A 23,852-nucleotide genomic window follows, 5' to 3' on the forward strand; every position below is an offset into this window, starting at 1 on the left:
GTTAAAAATCAGCAGTTACTCCAGAAACCATAATGTGTGAAATGAGACAACACAGCATGATCAGACTTGACTTAGCAAATTTGGTACAAGCTTTAACAGAGGACACAAAGCTGCAAGACTGCAATGTGAGAAGAGTGATAAGCCTCCACACTCACTGGAGCCTGGAACTTTGGACCCCTGGCCATCCCCTCCACAACTCTTGACAGATGCAGCTGCTGAACACTGACAAACCAACCGCTCTGGACTTACATGAAAAATAGCGATACAGAATTAAAAAAGGGTAAGATGTTCAGAAAACTGATGTTGCAAGGACCTTAGCCATGATGCCCCTGAAGAGCACACCACACCTGCCTGCAGCAGCCAAGCTTCCAAGGTATCCTGCCCTGCCGCTTGTGTCCTGGCTTCAAGGGAGGGAGCAGGGCTGCAAGAAGCAAGTAGCAAGGTATCACAACTGCTACCTCCCTTTCCCCACCGAGCACGTCAACCGCGCCTCGTTTCACCATGGCTTCCGTCCCCGCCACATCTGGCCTGAGGCGAGAGCGGCGGAACCCAGCCTCTTCGCAGAGATAGTGCCAGAGCAGGGAAAGCACCAAACCCTGCCACAGACCCACAAGCCAGCCTGTTCCCACCCTCAGGGGAAACGGGTCCTACGGACCCCGCTCTACAAGAACCCCGCAAGCATCAACCCAACCCCCCGGCGCCCATCCTGCTCCCCCCAACATGGCCGCCGTAGCAGGGGTGTGGAGGGAGACTCCTCCCGACATGCCCCGCGGGGCAGAGGCGCTGCCTGGAGACCGCCGGCGGGGCGGGGCGGATGCTGCGGTGGCTGCGGGGCGAGGCGAGGCGGCGCGGCTGCCGGGTACGGCAGGGTGCGGCGCGGAGCGGCGTTGCGTGGTCGGGTACGGAGGATGTGGCGGCAGCGCTGGCGGCAGCAGCGGCAGGAGGAGCGGGGAGCGATGCGGTACTGCGCGCCGGGGCCCTGGCCGCACGGCGGGGGCGCGCTCACCACCCTCCTGCTGACAGGTCGGTCACCGCGGCGTTTCACCGCGGCAAGCGGCCACGGGCCTCGCCGGCAGCCGCCGGCCTGCTCCGCGGTGTCCCTCTCCTCTGCAGACTGCGTGTCTCCTCCCGCGTTGCCCTCAGATTGCGGCTCGCTGTGCCCCCTTTTCACCCCCACGCCGCCTGCTGTCGGTGAGGGGTTCGAGCCGCCCCAGCATCTCCGCCTCCGCGGCTCCGGTGGCTTCCCGGCGGGGCGGAGAGCACCCATAGGGGGTGCAGGGATGTCGGCCTGCCCGCCCCTCACTTCTGCCCCTGCGGAGAGGACCGCTGCGGTTGCCCTTTCCGGGGCGGTGCGGCGGGGGAAGTGCCCCGAGTCCAGCTGGGGGCTGTGAGCTGAGAGAGCCCGGCCGGGGTGGGGGACGAGGGAGGCCTCGCGGTGTGAGCGGGTTTGACGGCGGGGCGCGGAGCGAGGCCTGGCTGAGAACCGCGGGATGGCGGGGCCGGCTCCGCGCCCGGGGCAGGGCAGGGCAGGGCAGAGCCGGCGGCAGCGGCCGTTGCACTCCTTTCTCTCGACTTGACAGGGCTGAGTGCGCGTCCCCGAGGTCGGGGCTGTTTTGGGTATGGGGGGATTTTTTCATATCTCCTCCGAAAATTATTTCCCGGTTTGACCACTTATTCCAGTTCTATCAGAATTAAGACTGAAGAAAATCCTGCTGCTTAATGCATATAAACAGCTGTCATGCAGTAGGTAGGTTTTACACCCCACAAGGTTCTTCACAGTGCTACTAATGGGAAACACTTCATAGCAGTCCATCCACAGGAATGCCTTTCTGAGACTGTCGTTGCTACCCCAAGAGCAGGTTAACAGCTATCTATTTCTTTAGGTTATTTTGTGGTCAGAGGGTTTGGTGGTGTGTTGTCTGAAAGCTTAGTTTCTTAGTATCTTCTCAAAGAATGTCGAGGTACACTTGTAATACTTCTTAAGTGCATAGCCTTATTTGTCATAGGCTACATATATGGTAATAAGGTACTGATTCAGAAGTGACATTAGGCATTGTGTATATTAAAGATGCAGTTAGCGCCCAAGTGTTAAATTGCTCAGTGTGAGGATAAAGGTTTGCATTTGTTAGATGCAATATACTGCTTTCTCCTTATGTGGAAATTCTTCCTGCCTGTTCTGCCTCCCTCTCTTATGTATGTCTGTTTGGACCAGTTGTGGGATAGCAGCCCGAGGGCAGCCAAGTCTTTGTACTAATCTGACCCAGATTAAAAAATAAAGAATGTAAATAGTTATAGGAGGGAAAAGCTAGCCATTCCATTAGTATGCTTTTCATTAGCATACTAATAGAGTAGCATACAGAAGCACATTATTTATAGGTGGTATAGCTTACATGGAGGCATCTTAGAGGTCCTAAAGCCAGACATTAAGAAATCAGCTTTACAGCAAAAATTTATCTTTTAGACATAATTTTCAGTGTGTAAAGAGAGGCTTATTTTTGCTCCTTAGGTTTTCAGATTTGTTAGAAGTCCATTAACATACTTCAGGAGTTACAGTCACCAAAGTAAAACCCTTTCTCTAGAGGAAAGATTGTTTCCAATGAAACTAAAAAAAAACCCTTCAAACCTAAACCAGAGTATCTATTTTGGTACAGCTTCTGGACTCTTCTCAATTAGGTATTGATATATTTACAGCAGACACTATCATTGTAGAGTTCCTTTTGGGTTTTTTTTTTTTTTTTGGCAGAGCCCTAGAGGTAAGGAGGGAGTTGCTAATTTGTAATACTTCCAAAAGAATTTGAAAGAAACAGAAGAGCCAAGAAACCAGAGAACACATATTAGTTTCCCTCCTAATCAGTTCAAATGCAGTAGCAAGAAGTAGTAGATCAACCAAGAAGTGCTTTAACCTGAGAAGAGTTTTTACATGACTATCTTGCTGTAGTGTTTTCAGTGTGACACAGGGTACTACAGACTGAGAGCTGAAGGTGTGGATTTCAGTATTCACTGACAAGTGTTTCTTTGTTGGAATTAGCATGATCATATTACATAGATCAAAAGTATACGTTGTTTTGTTAACAATGTACTTATGGTGCTCATTATGTAATACCAAAAAGAAAAAGAACACAAACCACCAAAATGCCTTTTAAATGCATCTAATTTTTAGTGGCAGTCCAAGCCATGAAGGTGAGACTTTAGAAAGAGCAATCTAGTGATCAGACAGAAATCTCAGTGTCTTGAAATACATGACTTCTGAATTCGTTTAGTCTTTGAAATCAGTTGCCACCTCAGAAATTTGGAATGTGATTGCAGGGATACTCTGATAATTCATATCAAGAGATTACAGAAATATAGGGGGTACCATGGAATAGCAGGTTTACAGGGTGACCTGGGCATATCTCTTGGTTACACAGGGGGAGCTTGAGCTGGATCGCAGGAACTAGTACTGTTTTCCTCACCTTTTCATGGAGAAGCTAACCTAATTTGGTCCTCTTCTCAGGCCTGCAGTAGGAGGGAGAATGGTGGTGGGTAAATGTTGCTATTAATGACACATGAAGTTTTTTGTTCTCCCAGTACTTAATTTGCTGCATTTCCAGGAAAGCAAATAGTGAAGTTCCACAGTAAGACTGACAAAATGCCTTATTCAGTTACTTGTCTTAAATGATCTCAGAGAAATATTCAGATGTTACAATAATCAATGGGGAGCACAGAAACAGGTAGAAAAACATTACCTACTGAACAAATATGAATAAGTATAGAGCATAGAAACATTTTTTGATTTGGTTTGAACTTTTAGGTGGTTATAATAAATGGAGTGCAGAGGAACCTCAGCAATCCACAATGGAGAACTAACACAAATTATTTCTTACATAGTAGCTATCATTGAAGAGGATTTAATCTGTTAGAAAATACCTAATCTTTATGTAAGTTTCCACTGAGAGAATCCACTTTAATTCATAGTAAGTTTCTACAGTTATGGTTGCTTAAGTACGACATATTAGGTAAGAGGAAGGTGTATGGAGGTTGGAAAAGGAGGGAGAGTAGGTGGTGGTACAGCTTCTGCCTCCTCTAGTTGATGATGTGACCAATGGGGCAGGTATCTCAGTGCTGACCCCAGTTTGTGGATCCTCAGTAATAGAGTGGGTGCAGGCTCTGATTTCAGCTGTGGGCTAAGCACATTGATGCAAATGGTTCCCTCTTGACAGATGTTTTGTTTCAACTTGGTGGCATCAGCTTCTAATAGTTCTGCTCTGCAGTTCTCAGTAGCCCATCAGAAATCTGTGCTTCCAGCTCAGGATGCAGGAAGGACTCTGAGCCAGATGAGATATGTGGTAGAGGAGTGCAAGGGTATTTTTTTGGAGCAGGGTTGTACATTAAGAGAGTAAGGGGTAGTGGAAGAATGGCCCAAGGTCCTGGTCTGTGGCATAAAAGTAACAAGCATGTGTTTAGGTCAGGTCCCAGGTGAAGGTATAGATGCGAGAGAGAAGGGAAATACTGGGTTTTGGGAACTGGAGCTGTGTGCTGCATTAGGAGTGGGAGAGACAAGCTTGAGATCCTACTTCAAAGAAGCTATTAGGAGAATAGGTAAAGGGTGCAGGATGGTGTATGGATGTTAGAGGGCAATAAAGGAATGGGGAAGGTGAAATCGGTCCATAATCTGTGGGTCTTTTTTTTGATTGTGAGGTTGCAGAAATTGTTGTGGGTATCTTCTCTGTTAAATATTACATGAAATATTAATGCTTAAAACCTTTTTACATAAAACCTATGCCATACAATTAAAGAAAGGGAAAATAATATTAAATGATATAAATATGATGTATAGTTATAAATATAATTAAAGAAAAATATTGAAGAAAAATATTAAGGAAAATAAATCTATTAATTAAAGAAAAATGTAATGAAATAAATAAAAACCAAACAACCAGCAACACTGTAGCTGTACTTCACCTGGGCACCTTCAAGTCCCTGGCACAAAGCTGTGAGTTGCTCCTGCTGTTGTAAGCAGTGGTGGGTGCTCCAGTAACTGCAGTTACATGTGTAACAAGATGAGGAGCTTGACACTATTCACATTTTTTTCAGCGTGAGAACAAGGCTGATCAAATGAATTCTAAACTGTCGCTTTGATAAAATGCATAGTTTGGTTCCCTGTATTCTGTAGTATAAGGCCTTTTTTGTCATTCTTTAATCATATTCACAGATCTTCCCTGAGCTTTCTTCTTGTCACTGTGCTTTTTGAAGGCTTATTGCAAGTACTAGACAGCATTTGAACAGTGATCATATCTGTGTCAAGCACAAAAATAAAATCTTCCTGCTCCTCCTTGATGTTGCTGTTTGCGTATCAGCCATTCTAACCCATCTTCTGTTGAAAGCTTCTGTTCAACTAGTTATTACCTGACGTATGTTCCTAGTTTTTTGTCAAAAGCCTAGCATCCCTGAGGTGAATGCTCTGTAGTGTGCATATGGCACGCTGCCTTTGCTGCTGGGTGTGCAGCTACATTTTATTCTATTGAAGTTCATATCACTGATCACCTTTTTACCAAACAATGCAGACTGTTAAATGTTAGCAGCATGTCATTTCCATTATTTGTCAATCTCCTAGCTTTTGTTTTTACCTGCAAATTTTATGAGTATATATTACACATCCAGGTAATTATATATATATATATACACATATGCACATATACACATACATATATGTGTCTGATTGCATAAGGTCATTGCTAGAACCTTGTGAGGCCCATTAGAAATCTCCTATAATAAATTAACTATCCAGTAGCCCTGCTCTCTTGCTTGAGACTGCCAGTCAATGGTCAGTGTGCTTCTGGATTGTTTCGTTTCACATGTTATTTGAAATTAAATAGATGTTTATATATATGTATATGAAAACATTACACTGTAAACTCTAGGATGTGAAAACGAGCACGCTGGTTGCTTTTCCAGTTCCTCTGTGAAATGCAGTGTAGGATAGAGGCGGACAGGTAACCTCTTTAATCCTCACAACTAAACCTAGTACAACTTGTGAGCCCAAATCAAAGACACTGATCATTTATATAAAAAAATGTATCTTGGACCCCCCCCTTTTTTTTGTTTCCTTTTTTTAAAATTCCATTTAAATATACTAGAATGATTTTGCATCTAGTTTCTCAGTGCAGGTGATGCACTGTATTTCTAAGGGTAACATGTCATGCTGCTGTCTTCATTAGAATAAATTGTGGGCTCATCAAAAGTGTCTGAAAACATGCATTAAATCCTTGTTGACTGTGGTAATACTCTTCTCCATTTAATTCAGTAATCAACTTTTGTACTAATTGTTTTGTTTGGTGCTGGTTTGTAGCTGACAACCTTCTGATTGCCCAGCTCATTCTGCTGGAATATTGGAACAACTTTATTTTACCTTTTTGGAATTTCTTGAGTCTTCCAAGAATTACAGAAAATTTACACTAATGGTCACAGGTAGTATTAAGTTGGATGATCCGTAGGATGGTATGATATTAAGACTTGCAATGTATGCAGATCAATTAATCAGGGAGAAAGTTGTCCATCTTACAAGGCAGATGTAAACCAGTGGATGTGAATAGAACTTTGTTATATCATATCCTTTGTGTGTATTGAAAATGTAAAGAAACTTAACAAATATTCATAACTTAGAATCATTATGGTGTTGGTATGGTTATTCAAACACTTTTTTTTATTACATTTCATCCTTAATTCAATTTTATATGTTTTGTATATATTACCATTAATAAATGGCCCACTCATGCATAGATTATTAGCGTATCTTGACTATTGCTTAAACCAGATCTGCTGGGCTTCCTAAATTCTGCTCAGAGAATGCAGTATCGGTTATGTAGTAGCTGACTGGTGCAACCATCAGCAGAAGTTTCCACAGGTGTTTAAGCTTCTAATATAAGCAATATTTGCATACTTTTGAGTGTTTCCAGTAAGTGTTTATCTCTTCTTGCAAACTAGTGTATCTGTAGGCAAGTACTGCTATTTGATGTTTCAGTGTTTATATTTTTACAAGGAAGTTAAGATGCCACTGATAAGGTCTTTTAATGGGGGTTTGACATGAGTTCTCACTCCCAAACTTATTCCAGAAGAAAGACTATTTCTTATGGCTACTTTCCTTTTCCCAGCATCTCACTGTAGTTCCTCCCCTCTGCACTTTCAGTTGGCATGTAACTATACAAACAGCTAATATATATGTTAGTCATCACAGGAGAAAGGGAACAAAAGAACAAAAAGTGGGAAGTAAGGAGTTTTGCTACTGGTGAAATGGAGTCATTCTGTCAGCTCCCCAGCTGCTTTCTGTCTCCTGTAATTATTCGCCTCTCACGACATTTAGACCTTCTTGCACCTTCAGCTGCTCTTCAGCTGTTTTCAGGCTGAGTTCTGGCTGTGTGGGTTGAAGACAAACATTTTTAACTGGTTCTTTTTTGAAAATTGGTGACCGGTTATGCCCACAAGGCAATCCGTTCCATGTGTCTTTAGATGAACAAAGCATCTTTATATAAGCAAAATGGTGCTCTTGGTTATATTACTTTCCCTACTTTGGCCAAAATATACTATGCCAGTGAAAGTAACTTTAGCTATCTCTTTGGCTGTATATGAGATTTTTGCCAGTGCAAATATATTTATCAGAGAATGCTTTTCATCATCTTTAGTATCAGTATAATTATGTCAGCAGAAGTGTCTGCAGAGGTTTAAGCATTTCAAGTGAACTTGGCTTATTTGGAAAAGTGAGTGTCAAAAAGGTGACTGTCAGGAAGATTATTATATGTTTGTTTATACAAATCAAGTATTACCATTTTCTTTTTAATCTGAGGTTCTAAACTCTGACTCTAAACCAAACCCTGGTTTAGAAGGCATCTGATCCCATCTGGTATTTTCTTTGTGGGAGTCTGTTGATCTGACTAATTTGTTTTTGCATTTGTTTTATTCTGAAAAGCGTTTTTGTTAAGCTCTGCTGATGGCAATAGCGGAACAGTTAACTGGACGACTAAGCAAGCCCACAGTTATATTATCAGCAGAATAAAGGCTGTTGAGAAGAATGGTGAGTTTAGGTTGCAAATTTAAATCCCATATTGGTTCAGTCAAATCTGCTTTTAATATTACTCTTGCTTTTTCAGTCATGTCCTTGTTTTAGGAATAGATTGGTGTTAGTTCAAGGTAAGTAATTTGGGAATTTTTACGTTTCTTCAGTCTTTTAAACATTCACAGACCTGCGTGTCTTTGTGAGTCTTCCCCAGCTTTTCCTGTTCCTATAAGTTTGCTTGAAATACTGGCTGTGTGTATACCTAATATTGCACATTTTCTTATCATGGCTGGTTGCTTAGAGATATCTCTGCAGTTTGTATAATACAATAACTTGTTTGTAACCATAAAAAAAAATACCTTTTAATGTATCTATGTAAAAAGACTGTTTTGCTGTCATTTGTGCAAGTACACATAGAATACTGTACAGCTGAGAAAAGGCTTTGCACTGATTGCCCATCCAGGCAGGCCATCTGGATTGGCCCCCAAATTAAGTTATTTCTGGGATTGTGCTTCATCTGCTAAAACTAAGTGGGTAGAGAGCCTGTTTAAATTACAAGAAAAAATTTCCAGGTGGGTTTTTTTCTGAAGATCTTCAATATACAGGCTTCAGCTAACATGACAAATCTTCTGAAATTTCTGGGAACTGGGATCACTTGTATCTGATAACAAGTTCTGGGCTGGAGGCTGATATAGTCTTAGCTGAATTCCTGGCTCTGCGAATGTTCAAGACCTACAAGAAGAACAACTGGACAGTTTCTGCACATGCGTCAAAAAGAGTGATGTGTGTTTTCCAGCCTTCAGTTGCCAATTAATGTACCTCTTTCCCAGTCTCTGGAACTTCAGTCTTTCTTCATCAATATATCTTATGATCTACAGGAAGTTCTCCAAGTGATCTGGAAACAAGAAAGTGCTGTCAAGTACCTGGTAACTGGTTTTTTTAATTTTTTTTCCCTAGCAGAGATCTGCTGTGATCTTATATAGTGAGGATTTTTAGTTTACCACGGTTAGTTTTACAGAAGCCTTTCACAGTTCCCAAGAATTTTATGTGCCACAGGGAATTTGGCCAGGCGATTCACATCTGGCAGTCTGCTGTATTAGTATCTAGAAGTTGGTAAGTATATTCATTTTCATCCCCAGATCACCTAAGATGGTTACATGTTCATCTCCAGTCTCAGGCAGTGCTATGAAAATAATTGAGGGGTTTAAAAGCTTTTGAGGAAAATAGGATTTCACTCACTTCATTATTGAAAAGCAGTGATTACTGTAGTGGGCTGAAGACTCGTCATTTTCCTTCTGACTTTGAAGTAACTTCATAGGGGGAAAAGAAGAGGGCTTCTCTGACAAGGAGGATGAGAACTTTTGAATTCTTAATCTCGCAGCTGGTGTCATTACAGTGTGTTATGATAAGATAAAATAGGTTTGTGGGGTTTTTCCTTCTGAGAGGCATTTTTAGACTTTCACCAAGATTGCTGTTTTCTATCTACATTAAATCCTTATTCGTATGCTTTTTTCAGCAACAGGGAACATTTCATTACTAGGAATGGGCATTTAGTAGTGACAGTAGTTCCTCTAACAGACAAAAGAAATGTGTTACATTTTTTTCTCTTTTGGTAACTCCTGATTCTCTTATTTTCCCTCCTGTCTAAAATACTGCTTATAGAGAAAATATACATTACTTTTTTTCACCATTCTTCCTGTTTGAAATAGATTTTCATCGTAGAGTCAAAGCATCAGAAATGGAAGCATGGTTTTTTCTAGATGTGACACATTTTCAGCCAGCCACCATGTTATTTTGTCAGTTTTTCCACTTTGAACTGTTATAAATTTCTTTTTTAGCTTTGCATGAAAATATTTTAAAGGAAATTAATTAGTTTCCATGCTCTATTTACAGCTTATTCACAGAAGTGAGTACAAAAGCTTTTTGGGTCATCAATTAACTCATTTTAATTATACAAATCAAGTAGTTATGTTACGGTACTTAAGTCTACATAACTAAAATTAGAGTAACTGTTTTATTAACCACACAATATTGTAATAAACTATTTAAATTTCAGGATCCATTTTAAATTTTAGTCTTTACGGTAAAATTATTAGAAATATATTCTGTTCAGTACTGTGTTAAAAGCAGTTTCCAAAAGTGGGAAAAAGCAACTGCTGTGGAATCTGATCAATAATGTATTCAGAACTCGAGATTATTAATTCTGCAATATCAGGCTTGAAGACTGGGAAGTATGTAACTAAATGTGGAGGTCTACATTACAGATGTCTGCATCTCCTCTCAGCTGCCTCTGCAGTCAGTGGAGGTCTAGTCAGTGTAGTCAGGAATCTAGGATATGACTCATCTCATTTACAGGAGAAATTAAATTAATCAAGCCCTTGAAGTGTCTATTTCTTCTCCATTGACTATAAAAGGAGCCTGACTAACTCAGCAGTGGATGTTGTTTCTGTAGGCATCTAAAATTAGGTGAGATAGATTCCACACAGAGTGCGTGGTGCGAGGGATGGAATGTCTGTGATTAATGCCTAATTAGCAGTGGCTTTTTAAGAGGATCTTGAATAAGAAGGTTGGTATAATAAGGCTGGAGAAATTATACCAGGATTGGATGAGGTTGATCCACATTTCAAATGTATCTTGCTTATTGAAATTAGCCCTTTTATCTTCTAGGAGGCAAGAGTTTGTTCCTGTGAGTTTCTTATAATGACTGTGAGGTCTTTTTTGGAGTTGCTCTTCTCCGTGACAGTACCCCTGTATTTTATGGCCTATAATCTTTGGAGATACGATATATCATCAAGTTTCTTTCAGTTTAGCAAGCAAGGCAGGTAGCTGTGTGTCTCTTTATTTACTGCTTGTGTAATCCTCATCTCATTGACAAAATTTATGAGCAATGATTGATACTTTCAGGGCATTAGCTTAAAATTCAATAGGAATATGGAATAGTAATATCACCTACAATCAGTCCTGTTGAGACATGATGAGAAATACCTATTAGATCAGAATTCTCCATTTACTTTTAAAATTTGAAACTTGTTGATAAAGTAGTTTCTTATCCATTTAATATATACTAATGATTTTTTCTTTAATTCTTCTAATGTGTGTATAGTACTTGTCAAATGTGTTATAGCTAAGTAAGATTTGCCTTTATGAACTAAATTTGTACCTACATAAAGAACAGCATATTGCTTTTACATATGCTGGTTGTTCTGAATTAGATTGCTTTGAGTTTTTTAATTCTGAGTCTTGTAAAATGTGGCTTCGTTTTTTTGTTTGGCATCAGTGACACCTGACTGGCCTATAATTGCCCATGTCCTTCTGTTTTATCCTACAATACAAGCACAGCATCTTCAGTAATGAGCTTTCTAACCAGATTTTTAGATGCATGTTATCTGAACATGCTGGGCTAAGAAAGTCTAGCTTTAAGAACTAGAAATCCTCACCTGAAGTGAATTGCTTTGTCTTTTGCTGCACAAGAATTGAAAAATCTGCCATTTCTGTTCAGTGAGGAATCAGTAGCGTTGATTGGTGAGGTTGCTCTGTATTCCTCGTGTTCCTTATTTTTGTGTAAAGTATTAAGAAAACACAATTGTATCATTCACTTGATGTATTTTTATTCATGTAACATTACAAATAAACCAACTATAATATTACAGTAGCTTTCATTGGTGTCTTTTTTTCATTGCCATAAAAATAAAACCTGAAATCCTAACATAGCCAATTTTGTTTATTGCAGTCCTGTTGGGCAAAGAGCGCGCTTGCTCTGCATTCTGTTCTTAAATCTATGCAACCTTTTAAAAGCCTTATTAACAGGTATCTAATATTTGTTGCTTTCCTTCTCCCAGATACCCGCATTGCTATTGAAATGCATGCTGTATTACCTCGAGCATGTCTCATTTTTGCTATTTTCTGTCTCTTATCTTTCCTTCTGCTTTTCAGTGTACACGATTCTGTCTAAGGTGCACTCTGATCGGAATGTATACCCTTCTGCTGGAGTTCTTTTTGTTCATGTTTTGGAGAGAGAGTACTTTAAGGGGGAATTTCCTCCTTACCCAAAGCCTGGTATGGGATGCTAAGATCTTCCATATTATATAAAAATGTACTGGGGTTGGGGGTTAAGTTTTAAAAATTTCAAATCTGTTTAGCATACCTTATGGTTCAGCATATAATGTACAAAAAAACAGTTTTTAGTTTCTATTGAAATACGTTAAAATTAAAGTATTTGGTCCTACAAGTTTAAAATGTTCTGGTTTGTGATCGTCATTTGTGAAAAGATGCATATAATGTGTGTAGTGAAAAATGTACTTAGTTTGGGAAGGCAGAATAACATTATATATCCAAGATTAGGAAGTATACCTTTCCTTCGCTTTTGCATTATATATGAAATTGTGGAAGTTTAATAATTATGTCTCTTAACAATGTTGTTTATTTGATCACTATTTCAGACAGTGTGTATCAGGCTATAGGAAGCAGCACTTGGCAAGTGTATAGTAAATTTGAGACAAAATAGAAGATTAAATCAAGTATGAGATTATGCAATGATGTTTTCTTTCATTTAAAATAAGTCTTTGGATTCAGCTGCCTTCTTATATTTAGGAACAGTTTAATGTTAGTAAACAGTGTGATTTCCTAGGTATGGCGTTTTAATGTATACTAAGGTAAAGCTAAAGGATTGATCATTGGCAGGTTAGAATATGTATAAGCAATCTGGGGGTGGCAACAGCATTCTGCCTCACATGCTTATCAACAATGAAAAGGAATAATAATTAAATGCTTTAATAAGCTTTTAAATTTATTTGAGAGTACTATTTTCAAAACTCACTTTGAAGAAAAAAGAAAGCTTCTGTTAGCATTGGTTCAATTTTGTTATGGATAAACCCAAATGTTTTAAAATTTTCTTCTTGAAAATTGGAAGTTTTTCCTGACACTTATTCTGGAGTCTTCAGTTCATGTAACAGCAACTGTCAGATTGAAGTTTGCCTGTCCCATTTTTCTCACAGTTTTGTGATGTAGATGTAAGGAAACTGGAAGTTTTACTGATGGATTGTCTTTTGAAAGAGCCCCAGCCTGTTTCAACATCCATGTGATTCAAAGGCCATATGAATCTGATTTCAAATACTGCTGAATTTGCTGTACTCATAGAAGAAGGTGATCATATCAGAAATTCACTGTAAGGCCAAATGTTACCATGGTTCTTTTATTTTTGTCGGCTGAGCTGGATCATTAGCATGGCCTGCCTTGGTAAAGGGTAAACCAGAATATGGCCCAGGTGGTTTTACAGTTTTCCCCAAATCATTCGTACTGCTGGGAATTTTAATTATGAATAAGATAGATTAGGTTACTGGGAATGCCCCAGTAGAACTGCAGTGGAAGTTGCATGGCACCCTGGTGATGGTTTGGTGTGGTTCTGGTCTCTCTCACCCACAGCCCAATGTGTAAATATGTACCTGAAAACTAGTTACTCTTTGGCAACAGGTCTCAGTCTCTTTGTTCTTCTCTAGAGGTGACAAACATTCCTTTCTTCACTGGGCTCAGTTTCTGCCTTCTGTGCCAGCCTGCCTGTTACCCTCTCTTGTCAGTTGACCTATGACGGCTGCTGTTGCAATTTCTAAGCTAAGTTGGAGTAGCACAGACACTTGCACTGTGCAGGCTCAGAAAGGATTTGCTGAACTCTGTGCCTCTGCTGGACAGTGCTTATGCCTCAATGGTGAGGATCTGGTAGCGCTTAGGCACGTTTGACTTCACTTCCAAAAGCTAAAATAAACTGAAGACATAGCCAGACATTTGTAAGAGTATTGTTAAGAATCACAAGAACTGCTGTACTAGTTTGATCCGAGGGGCTTTTACAGATTGCATCTGGACCATTATATTTAGTAGCCATCAGTGGATCCATTTTGCGTGTCCTTTTTTGAATTTATTTCTTCTCTAAAGAAAAACTGCTGCCAAGCTGTTAGTGCTGAAGACCTGTGTGTTATGTCCTGTTGCTAACAGAAGCTTTTGGGCACTGATGATTACACAATTACTTTTTAACATTAAGCCCTCCCACATATGTTGGGTCCCTGGAGCCATCGTAAAAAACATAAAGAAAAGAAAATTTGGGCAGTTAAAGTACTGAGACCTTTGTGCTTTTGTCAGTAAGGAGGTTAGATGCTTCAATTCTAGGTGAGAACTGAGCTCTGAAAATCAGACCTGCTAGTTAATGAACATGAGCATTCAGTTAGCCAGGACTGTAGGAAGTACCAGTACATTCATTTCTGCAGTTGGTTATGCTTTTCAGATATGAATTTCTTACTACTTACAAGTGCTAAGTAGGAGTTCACAAATTTCTGACATGGTAAATGTTAGTAATTTTCTTCCTTTTTTTTTTTTTTTCTTTTTTTGTTTTGGAAAGGTTTAGAAAACAGGATAAGCCTTTCTAGTGGAAACATCAAAATAAAAGCATATTGCATTTTCTATTAAATATTCTAATATACCTTTTCTTATCTAGGTGAAATAAGTAATGATCCTATAACATTTAATACCAATTTAATGGGTTACCCTGACAGACCTGGATGGCTACGTTATATACAAAGGACACCATACAGTGATGGAGTGCTGTATGGCTCACCAACTGTAGAAAATGTGGGCAAACCAACCATCATCGAGGTATTTTCTTTCAAAATTTCAAAAAGATCTATTTTGGTTTAGAGTATACGGTTCAGAACTGTCAACAAGTGTTGCCTCTTATTTTTGATAAGTTAATTACAATAGTAAAAAAAAAAAGATAGGGCAGGGACTTGTGATGTTAACATTTTCTTTTAAATGCCATTATTGAGAGGAAGCCAAGTTGCGTGACATTTCATGTTTTAAGGTATAGCTAGTAAATAGCAATAACCAGTTAAGCTTAATATTCCTAAATGCAATACCTTTTAATTCATAGAATGGTTTGGGTAGGAAGAGCCTTTAAAGAGCACCTGGTTGCAGCCCCCTACCATGGGCAGCGGCACCTTCCACTAGACAGGTTGCTCAAAGACCTGACCAACCTGGCCTCGAGTGCTGCCAGGGATGGGGGAGCCACAGCTTCTCTGGGCAACCTGTTGTTCACCACCCTCACAGTAAAGAACTTCCTTATATCTAATCTAAATCTGCCCTTGGTTCTTGCCCTTCATCTTTCTAAGAGGCATTTCATTTCAGTGAATTATGAATATATTAAAGTTTTATACAAAATACAGGGCAAAAAACTTTGTAAACCATTGTGCTTGAAGAGTAATAGAATTCTGAACTTTGTAACATTCTACCCTAAATATCATTCGGACTTTTCCCCAGTGAAAAATAAAGTGTTCAGTCAATAAGCAGGTGTTTGTTCTTTCATTAAATTATTTTTTTAATCGAATATTCCCTGGTTCATTATTCATGTTTACTGACAAATTTTAATTAGCACTTACGTGTATGTACTTCTGTTCTTAAAATTGTAACAAAACTTGCTACTTTATTTTTTACAATTAGCTATCCGTATATTTAAAAGCACTAATTATTAAGTGAGCAGCAATTGCAAGGGATAAAGGACTGCATTTTCTGCCTTGTATGTCATAGCAGACAAATCAGACACTGTGTGGTTCACAGTGTTAAGGAGAAACCTGCTCATTAACTTTCTTTAGCCATTTTGCTACTTCAGCAGTGCATTTTTCTTAAACCCTTAATGAGTTTGTGGGTTTTTTTCCTAAATGGCATTTGATATGTTTTTTCTTTCTCAAGAATGACATCTCTAAATTTTGAGTTATACTGTAGATAATGTCACCTATGCTTAATTTGATATACATGATTCAGTTTTGATTTCAGCAGGACTAATCACATCTGTATAATTAATCATGTGCAGAAGTACTTGCAGACTCTGCTTAGAAAAAAACATTATTTAAAACGGCCCTTTTTTAAATGATATGTGCTTTCAGATTCTGAGATCTTTAGAATTCCATTCCAAACATGACCCAAAGTCTATATTTGAACTAAATTTTGCCTAGCATATAAATTAATTCTTTGTGGTCCCACTCTTGGATGTGGCTTTTGAATTTTTTGAATTAATTGTATAGTATGTGAGGAGGACAGATTGAATTTGATTCACTTCCTTCTAGGAGTGGTTGCGTCATATTCCTAACCTGAGTATAACTTTGATTGTGCTGTAATTCCTGAGGTGATGTTATGGGTAGGTCAATTAATTGGAGGAAGCTTCATAATCAGAAAAGCCTAAGATGATGCATAGCACTGCAGTAGAGCAGGTAACATTCTTGAGCACAGGCTTTTTTGACAGCTGCACAAAGATGGTTTGTTTCTGCCTCTGTATTGAATATTCATTCACTCTCGACTACTGTCACTAGGTACGGGTGCATGGTCCACAGTGGCAACTGTTGGAGTGCAGATGCCAAGTGGGTACTGCTGCATTCCTGTATAGAGCTTGTACAACCACAGAGTTAGGTTTTCTAAGTATTAATGTTTAAAATTCTGTTGAAACAACCTTTTGAAAAACTAATAGAATCCAGGATTGGAAAAATTTATTTTTACATATTTTTCAGGAATTTATTTTCTGTTAATTTTATAATAAAAATGTTAACATTATGTAAGATGTAATTGTGTCAGGTAAGCTTTTCTGTCTACACTTAAAATGAATCTGCAGAAGATATTCCAGGGCATTTTTCCTTTTCATTTAAATCTCTTAAAAGAAGTACATCTATTTTTGTTTAACAATCAATGTCACAATGCTTTGTAGCTCTGTTTGCTGAGAAGCAACATAGTTCTGTCTCTGTGGCCACTTCTCTGCCTCTCCTTTGTCCTTGAGATGAATGAACTAAAGTCTAAAATAAGGTAGAAAGTTAAGTCTCTTTCAATTTGTTTTATGAAGGATTTACTACCTTTCAGAGAAATCATAGAATCATAGAATATTTAGGGTTGGAAAGGAACTTAAGATCATCTAGTTCCAACGTTGCTGTTTATGGTTGCTTTTAAAGGTAGCAGAAAAGAAAGAATGTATGTGTATGTCAGAACACTTCTATCAGAATACATTATCTTCACATTTATGCCTTGCATAACTGTATTTGGCTATAGACTGATAAGAGAAAATTCCAGTATCCTGACTTGAAGGTAGTACTGCATCAAATAAATTTATCTTGCCTTTCAAATTCTATATTAATGAATGAATGCTCATATATTTCAGTATGGAGGCAAAGCATTTAAAAGGTGGTATTTCTAAATTATCAATGTAATTTTCATTGATATTTCATTCACCTGATTTTCATATTTGCATTGTTGTTTTGCAATTGTATCTTTTTCACTCTAGATCACTGCATATAACAGGCGTACCTTTGAGACAGCAAGACATAATTTGATCATTAATATCATGTCAGCAGAAGGTATGTACAGAAAATAGCTTGTTGTGTTTTGAACTGGATAAGTGAATCCACCTCATGGCCTCATGTTCTTTTTATCTTATCTTTATCTTTTGTCTTAAAGATAAAAAATCCCGTGAAATAGTTGTCTTGTGTTCAGACTGAATGCGGGGCACAAAAGGGGAGTAGAGGATTTTCCCTGTTTTGATTCAGTTTGTTACTTTTATCCAGATTATTTCTGTCAGGTAGGACTGTTATTTCTCAGTCAGTACTGAAGTCTGTTTGCCTTTTTTTTTAATTATTATTATTAATTTGATTCTCCCCCTTTCATCATGTTTATATATTTACAGTCTGGAGTATTGCAGGTTGGAATCTGTTGTCGCTACAAATCAATTTTGACCCCCAAATTAGCATGAGTAATGAGAGTAATTTTATTAAAAATAGTAATTTTACCTGTTTAATAAAGATTTGCCAGCTGAGATTCCTCCTGTAGCCTGCTGCTTCATCTCGCAGGTGTTTTATAAATAACCAATGGTTTTCAGCTTATGTAATAGCTAATGGTAGTGTTTAATTAACTGTAATCACATCAGGTTCAAAATGAGCTAGTTCAAATAGAAGATTTTTGGAAAGGTTAATCAATCTTAAGATGGTATTATGTTAGTCATGATTTCAAATTCTTTGTTACGGAGCCTTTGTTTAAGGCAAAACTCTTCCTTTTTCATCACAACTAGATTTTCCTTTACCATATCAAGCGGAGTTCTTCATACGGAATATGAATGTAGAAGAAATGTTAGCAAGTGAAGTTCTTGGTGACTTCCTTGGAGCAGTGAAAAATGTATGGCAGCCAGAACGTTTGAATGCCATAAACATTACTTCAGCCCTCGACAGAGGAGGGAGAGTTCCACTTCCTATTAATGACATGAAAGAGGGGTAAGCACGTGTGTCAGTGTAATGCTTTTGCTTTACTCTTTTTTTTAAATTTGTTTTTGTTTTTTTTTACTGAATAGCTTAATGTTTCTTTCAGGTTTTCTAGAAACTTTGCAATTACTGTTTTATGCTTCGGAATTAGATACGAAAATTTTACTGATGTTCTGAGCCCCTGTTATATCATAGGTTTATTGTGTTAGATACCATTTCAACAGTTCCTATATGTTGATTTTACATCCAAGGAATACTAATAAATTCCGTTAATTGTCAAACAGTTGGTAGTAAATATGCTTATTTCTAATTCCAGTCTTATTTCTGACCAGTCGTTTGGCATGCTTTTCAAAACTAAGGTGTGATAGAGCATAGACTGCGAAGAGAGATTTCTAAGAGCATTTAACATGTAACAGTGTCATTTGTAGCTGTGCTCTTACCTAGTGAAATTTAGCTATGTGTTTCAGGAGCACTGTGGACTTTCATCTGAAAATGATAAGCTGAGGTATTGGGGAAGTTCAGGTCACTGAGTGTAAACTGCAAGAATGCACTATTTCCAGTTGTGATTTGTAACAATTAACAACTCCTTTGGGGAGTTCTGAGAGGTATCCTGACAGCTTGTCCTTTCATCTCTCTTTGCAGTGTGTATGTTATGGTTGGGGCAGATGTTCCATTCTCCTCATGCTTACGAGAAGTGGAAAACCCGCAAAATCAGCTGAGATGCAGTCAAGAAATGGAGCCTGTAATAACCTGTGATAAAAAATTTCGTACTCAATTCCATATTGACTGGTGTAAAATCTCTCTGGTGAGTTATTTTATTATTGCATGAAAACTATAGGAGTGCAATAATTTATGCTAGCTATAATAAAGAGTTTTGCCAGCCTGGCCAGACAATCCTGCCAAATTATTCTTCATCATGACTGGTTGACATTATTTTCCATCTAGCAGGCACTCTTAAGATAGTGAAAGGATTCTGCTTTGTAGGCTAAATTCTATTAGACTTGAGCACCAATGCAACTGCTGTATTAGTTTTTGCTAACAGTGATTTATATAAATGGCCAGAGAACTCTAGAGTTTACAGAAGTAAAAGTAATAAGAATCATTTAGGTAGGTGTAGTTCATTAATTCATTGTGCTAATACTGCTCGTTACACTTGCATTGCTAAAAAGTGTGTGTCTATATGTGTATATATATTGTTTTCTCAAATACTGAGTCTACAGCACTGACCACTTAAATAGTATTTTTATGCTGTTAAAAAAAAATCTCTCTGAAAATTGTCTAAAACATGTTTAATGTTAAAAATGAAGCAGGAAAAGGAAGGAAAATACTGTTGACTAGTGAAATCAAAATAAATGGTGACATTCTTCTCTGCCAAATAGAAGAAAAATAATAACGGAACACTAGACTATTTGTCATGGAAGGAGTATAATACCCAGAGAGGCTTTTTAAGATTATTTTCCTTTAGTTCTGGTGAGGAAGATAAAGAAATTTTACATTATTGGAAGAGAACATTGCAGATAAGTTTGAACAAAGATGGAGAAAGTATGTAAAGTAGACCTAGGTGATTGTTGAGCTGCTTCAGACATTACCCAAGAGGAATCTGAAAGAGAGGCTTTTGTACAACTGAAAAAACATACTGAGTATGAGAAAAAGTATTTATACATGGAATCTATTAGATAACTTCCAACCCTTTCTATTCACTTTTAAATAGGAAAGCTGATAGAAAGTTGGAAAATACTTGTTAAAAAAAAATAAAATCGATTTCTTTGCTGTTTACTGGCTTTCTGTTGAGAAATTGCAAAAAGTACCTGTATACTCAGCAGTACTTCCCAGCACCTGAAAAGTAATGGCAGGCAGTCTTTGTCAAGAACAGTGTCAAGCCTTTGATTTCCTTCTACAAGACAGAAGTAGGACAGAGGTGCAGCAGCAGATGTAATTTCTTTTTGATGAGGTTTTTTGATACTGTCTCATAAGCAAACTCACGAACATGGCCTAGCTTCATGCTAGGATCTAGCGGAGAGCTGGTTGCATAGCCATAATCATTGTAGAATTATTAGGAATTCCTTGCCATTCTTCATTAGTATGGAATGCACTTATTAGATGGAATGTACTTATTATATTTGTAGCCCCCATGAAACTGAAAGGATTTGTAGGTGCATTAAAGGACAGGACAGAATTCAGAAGAGTCCTCAGAAATTGGAGAAACAGCTGTAGGTAGCAGAAAGAGGCTCTCGGAGAAGCATCATTTTCTGCAGCAGCCTATAACGTGTCCTTCTTGAACTTGTTACTTGTTTAGGCACCATGTCATGATGACATGAAGATAACAAGAAAATGAAGGTAGAAAATTGAAAAGTCATGAATGAAAGACAGTAAATTAAATGCCTAAATTAAATGCCTAAATAGAGGAAGTTCAGTAGCAAAAAAAAAAAAAAAAAAAGGGTTATATTTCTAGGAATATTAGATATAGAAAATACATTAAAAATTACTTGTGACCCCAAATGCAGCTTCCTCTGGAAGTTAGTTGAATTAGGAGGCAGAAGAACCTTGGAACTCTGGCTCTCCTGTTGTGATGCTTCCTGCATCAGGTGGGTGGGTGAGGCAGTGTTGCTGCTCAGTCCTCAGCACTCGGTTCAGGCCTCTTGCTTCTTTTGAGCGCTGGATGTGAGGGGAAGAAGGAGGAAGAAAATCGTAGGTACTCCACTCTTCATCTCTATCACCTTCATACAAAAGAGGGCAGTATTGTTACTAAGGAAGACTAGTCAGAAGGGATGAGGTAATGAAAAAGAAATCCATATCAAATAATCAATTTACAATAAAAATGTTTACTGAATTTTTACTCAAGTACTATTTGTAGTTAATCTTTAAAACCAGTATATTTTGTAGGCAAAAAATAAAGTAGTAATGTTACAGTGTTACTGCATTGGTGAGAAGCTTTCAGCAAAATGTAAACTTTTATTGTTTAAAAAGAAATCATTGGATGAAATTGGATAGAATTTGTCCAGAGTGTAATACAGATTCTTTTGTATTGGATGGCTGGTTAAATACTGTCTGGTTTTACCTTCTCTTACTTTGTTACATAATTGCATTTTTGTTCCTCCTTTTTTTTTTTTTTTTTATCCTCCTGGTTATCAGGTTGACAATACAAAGCAAGTTTCCACCTTTCAGGAAGTGATTCGTGGAGAAGGGATATTGCCTGATGGTGGAGAATACAAGCCACCTTCTGATACACTGAAAAGCAGAGACTATTACTCGGATTTCCTAATTACACTGGCAGTGCCCTCGGCAATAGCACTCGTGCTTTTCCTGATACTGGCCTATATCATGTGCTGCCGACGGGAAGGAGTGTGAGTACTTTAACAGACTAATAAGTAATTATGGATTTTTCTAAGATTATAATGCACAGAAGTTTGTTAGAAGAATTCCATTCAGTTCATTAGAAACAATTAAAACAGGCCAAGAGATACCTACCTGAAATATTGAACTATTCCTCATCTAAACACATACACTAATTTCCATGAGAGTGGATATAGGGCCTTTAGTTGTTCAGTTGAAAGGGTTAAAAATCTCAACATACACACAAAACTCCAAAAATGGGGCGCAACTCTCCAAAATGCCCCAAACAAATAAAATACTAATAAAGGATCGTTGGTTCAGGACAATATTAAGTAATTTCTAAAATGCTAACTTCTATAAAATAGATTTGGTTGAGGAAATGAACTGAATTTAGACATATTCTAAAAGAAAAACACATAAAAGGAAAGCAGCAAGTAACGTAATTTCTGCCATTTCTTACACAAACTACAATTTCATTTTGTCACAGAATTTATTTTAGCCAGAAGCTTGTTCTTTAACTTGCATTTTCATTTCTCTGTGTATACGTCTGTGTGTGTGTCCGTGTCTGTCACCAGTATCACATCTCTCTGTGTATGTTCATCAAGGCCTTACCATAAACCCAGCTGCAAATGCTGCCAAGTTGCATTTAGCAATAACCTTGTCAGCATTTCTACATCACGTACTATTTTCATCATCAGACAGATTTAATGTTCCAACTATCAATGCTATTATTTAATTCATAAATTTTGTTTTGTTTTTAGGGAAAAGAGAAACATGCAAACACCAGAGTAAGTGTCTTCTTTCCTGTTATTTTTCTTTTACCATTTAATTTCCATTCTCAGTAGCTTGTCATGCTTCATACATGTGTGTCATAATCTTCTTCCATTCTCTCTAATCCATGGTTTAATTCATAAATGTGAAAGCTGCTTTTAAATCAAGAGTCTTGCAAGGGTAGAAGACCAGAATAAAAAGGGTTTGAAATTAACTGTCAATTCAAAAATAAATAGTGCTGTTAGAATAAATATGATAATATGTAATTTATACTTCTGGTCATTGGACTTCCTAGCCTATATCTTACAGGCAGTGGACAGGAGGACAAATAGTCTGGAAGGTATCCAGTGCCTATACTAGGAAGTGTTTTAAAACTAATCTATGAGTTACGAATCTACCACGATAATCAGGAGTTAACCAAAACTTTTATTTTAACTGCAGCAAATAAATGGAATATTAGCCATACATTGCACAGTCTTGGATTCTATAAAAAATACTTATCCAGACAGCGAAATCTAATGGAATAATTACTGCTTTAAAAATTAAATAAATCCAATATTGATTAAATTAACTGTGTAAGGGTTTACTGTAATTGCTGCACTAGAGAGTCTGTAGCATGCATCAAAGTCCTTGTATTTTTAAGAAAAATAATAACTGTAAAAGTCTGTCCATTTTGATAGAGCACTTACAATATGTATTTAATGTTTTATTTCCTTTTGACGTAGCATCCAGTTGGTCCACCACAGTGCTATACAGAAATCAACCAAAGAACTTCGTGACATGTCGAAAAATAGAGAGATAGCATGGCCTCTTTCCACGCTTCCAGTGTTCCACCCAGTTACTGGGGAGATTGTACCCCCCCTTCACACAGATAGCTACGATAACACCAGTATGCCACTGATGCAAACACAGCAGTAAGTATTTAGGGTTATTTTATTCCTTAATACTATGTTCCATGATTTAACTATGGATTCCAGTACTTGTCATCTGAAACATGTTTATTATGGAAGTATCAGTAATGACTCTGTAGTTCAAGATTGCTCTGGTATTTGCATTTCATGCAGAAAGAAAGGCCTTCTGTTATAAAATTAAACAGCTGGGTTTCAGTCTGCAGACTTGGCAAGAAGCTTTGTGTGGAACAGTTACATTTCTGCATATTTTGGAGGAAAACTACTTTTGACAGAGGAATCAATTAAAACTGTTTTATTTGAGACACTCTGCTTCTTAACCCATGTCTCTGGAGTCCTGGTATAAAACTACCACTGGGTTGGTGGTAGCTTCATACCTGAAAATAGATCCGGACTTTGTAAGTAGTTAGTCATGTACCTGTCACCCAGGGTTTATGTTTGCAATGTTAGCATTGAACAGAAGAGCATATTCCGTTACACAGATAATAAATACAGACTTGCCAGTGAAAACGCTCAAGAGCTCTCAGCTGTTTCCATCGTTGC

The 23,852-nt window shown here is 38.0% G+C and overlaps 1 protein-coding gene across 6 annotated transcripts in view; it reads left to right on the plus strand.

Moving 5' to 3' along the window:
• Positions 1 to 806: 806 nt before the first annotated feature.
• The window catches only part of SGCE (sarcoglycan epsilon), a 29,589-nt gene continuing 6,543 nt past the window's right edge, over positions 807 to 23,852 (plus strand). The window contains exons 1-10 of one of the 6 annotated variants that reach the window (XM_065666351.1): positions 807 to 1,023; positions 11,760 to 11,836; positions 11,963 to 12,085; positions 14,511 to 14,668; positions 17,331 to 17,403; positions 18,111 to 18,309; positions 18,940 to 19,102; positions 21,430 to 21,641; positions 22,392 to 22,418; positions 23,127 to 23,315. In XM_065666351.1, the coding sequence (XP_065522423.1) occupies positions 815 to 1,023; positions 11,760 to 11,836; positions 11,963 to 12,085; positions 14,511 to 14,668; positions 17,331 to 17,403; positions 18,111 to 18,309; positions 18,940 to 19,102; positions 21,430 to 21,641; positions 22,392 to 22,418; positions 23,127 to 23,315 (1,430 nt within the window). In that variant the 5' untranslated portion in view covers positions 807 to 814. Of the gene's footprint in view, positions 1,024 to 7,942; positions 8,048 to 9,858; positions 10,848 to 11,759; positions 11,837 to 11,962; positions 12,086 to 14,510; positions 14,669 to 17,330; positions 17,404 to 18,110; positions 18,310 to 18,939; positions 19,103 to 21,429; positions 21,642 to 22,391; positions 22,419 to 23,126; positions 23,316 to 23,852 lie in introns of those variants that run through there. The other 5 variants (XM_065666353.1, XM_065666352.1, XM_065666354.1 and 2 more) reach the window with 5 other exon arrangements.

This window comes from Lathamus discolor, chromosome 2, assembly GCF_037157495.1.
Source record: "Lathamus discolor isolate bLatDis1 chromosome 2, bLatDis1.hap1, whole genome shotgun sequence".
Classification (NCBI taxonomy): Eukaryota; Metazoa; Chordata; class Aves; order Psittaciformes; family Psittacidae; genus Lathamus; species Lathamus discolor.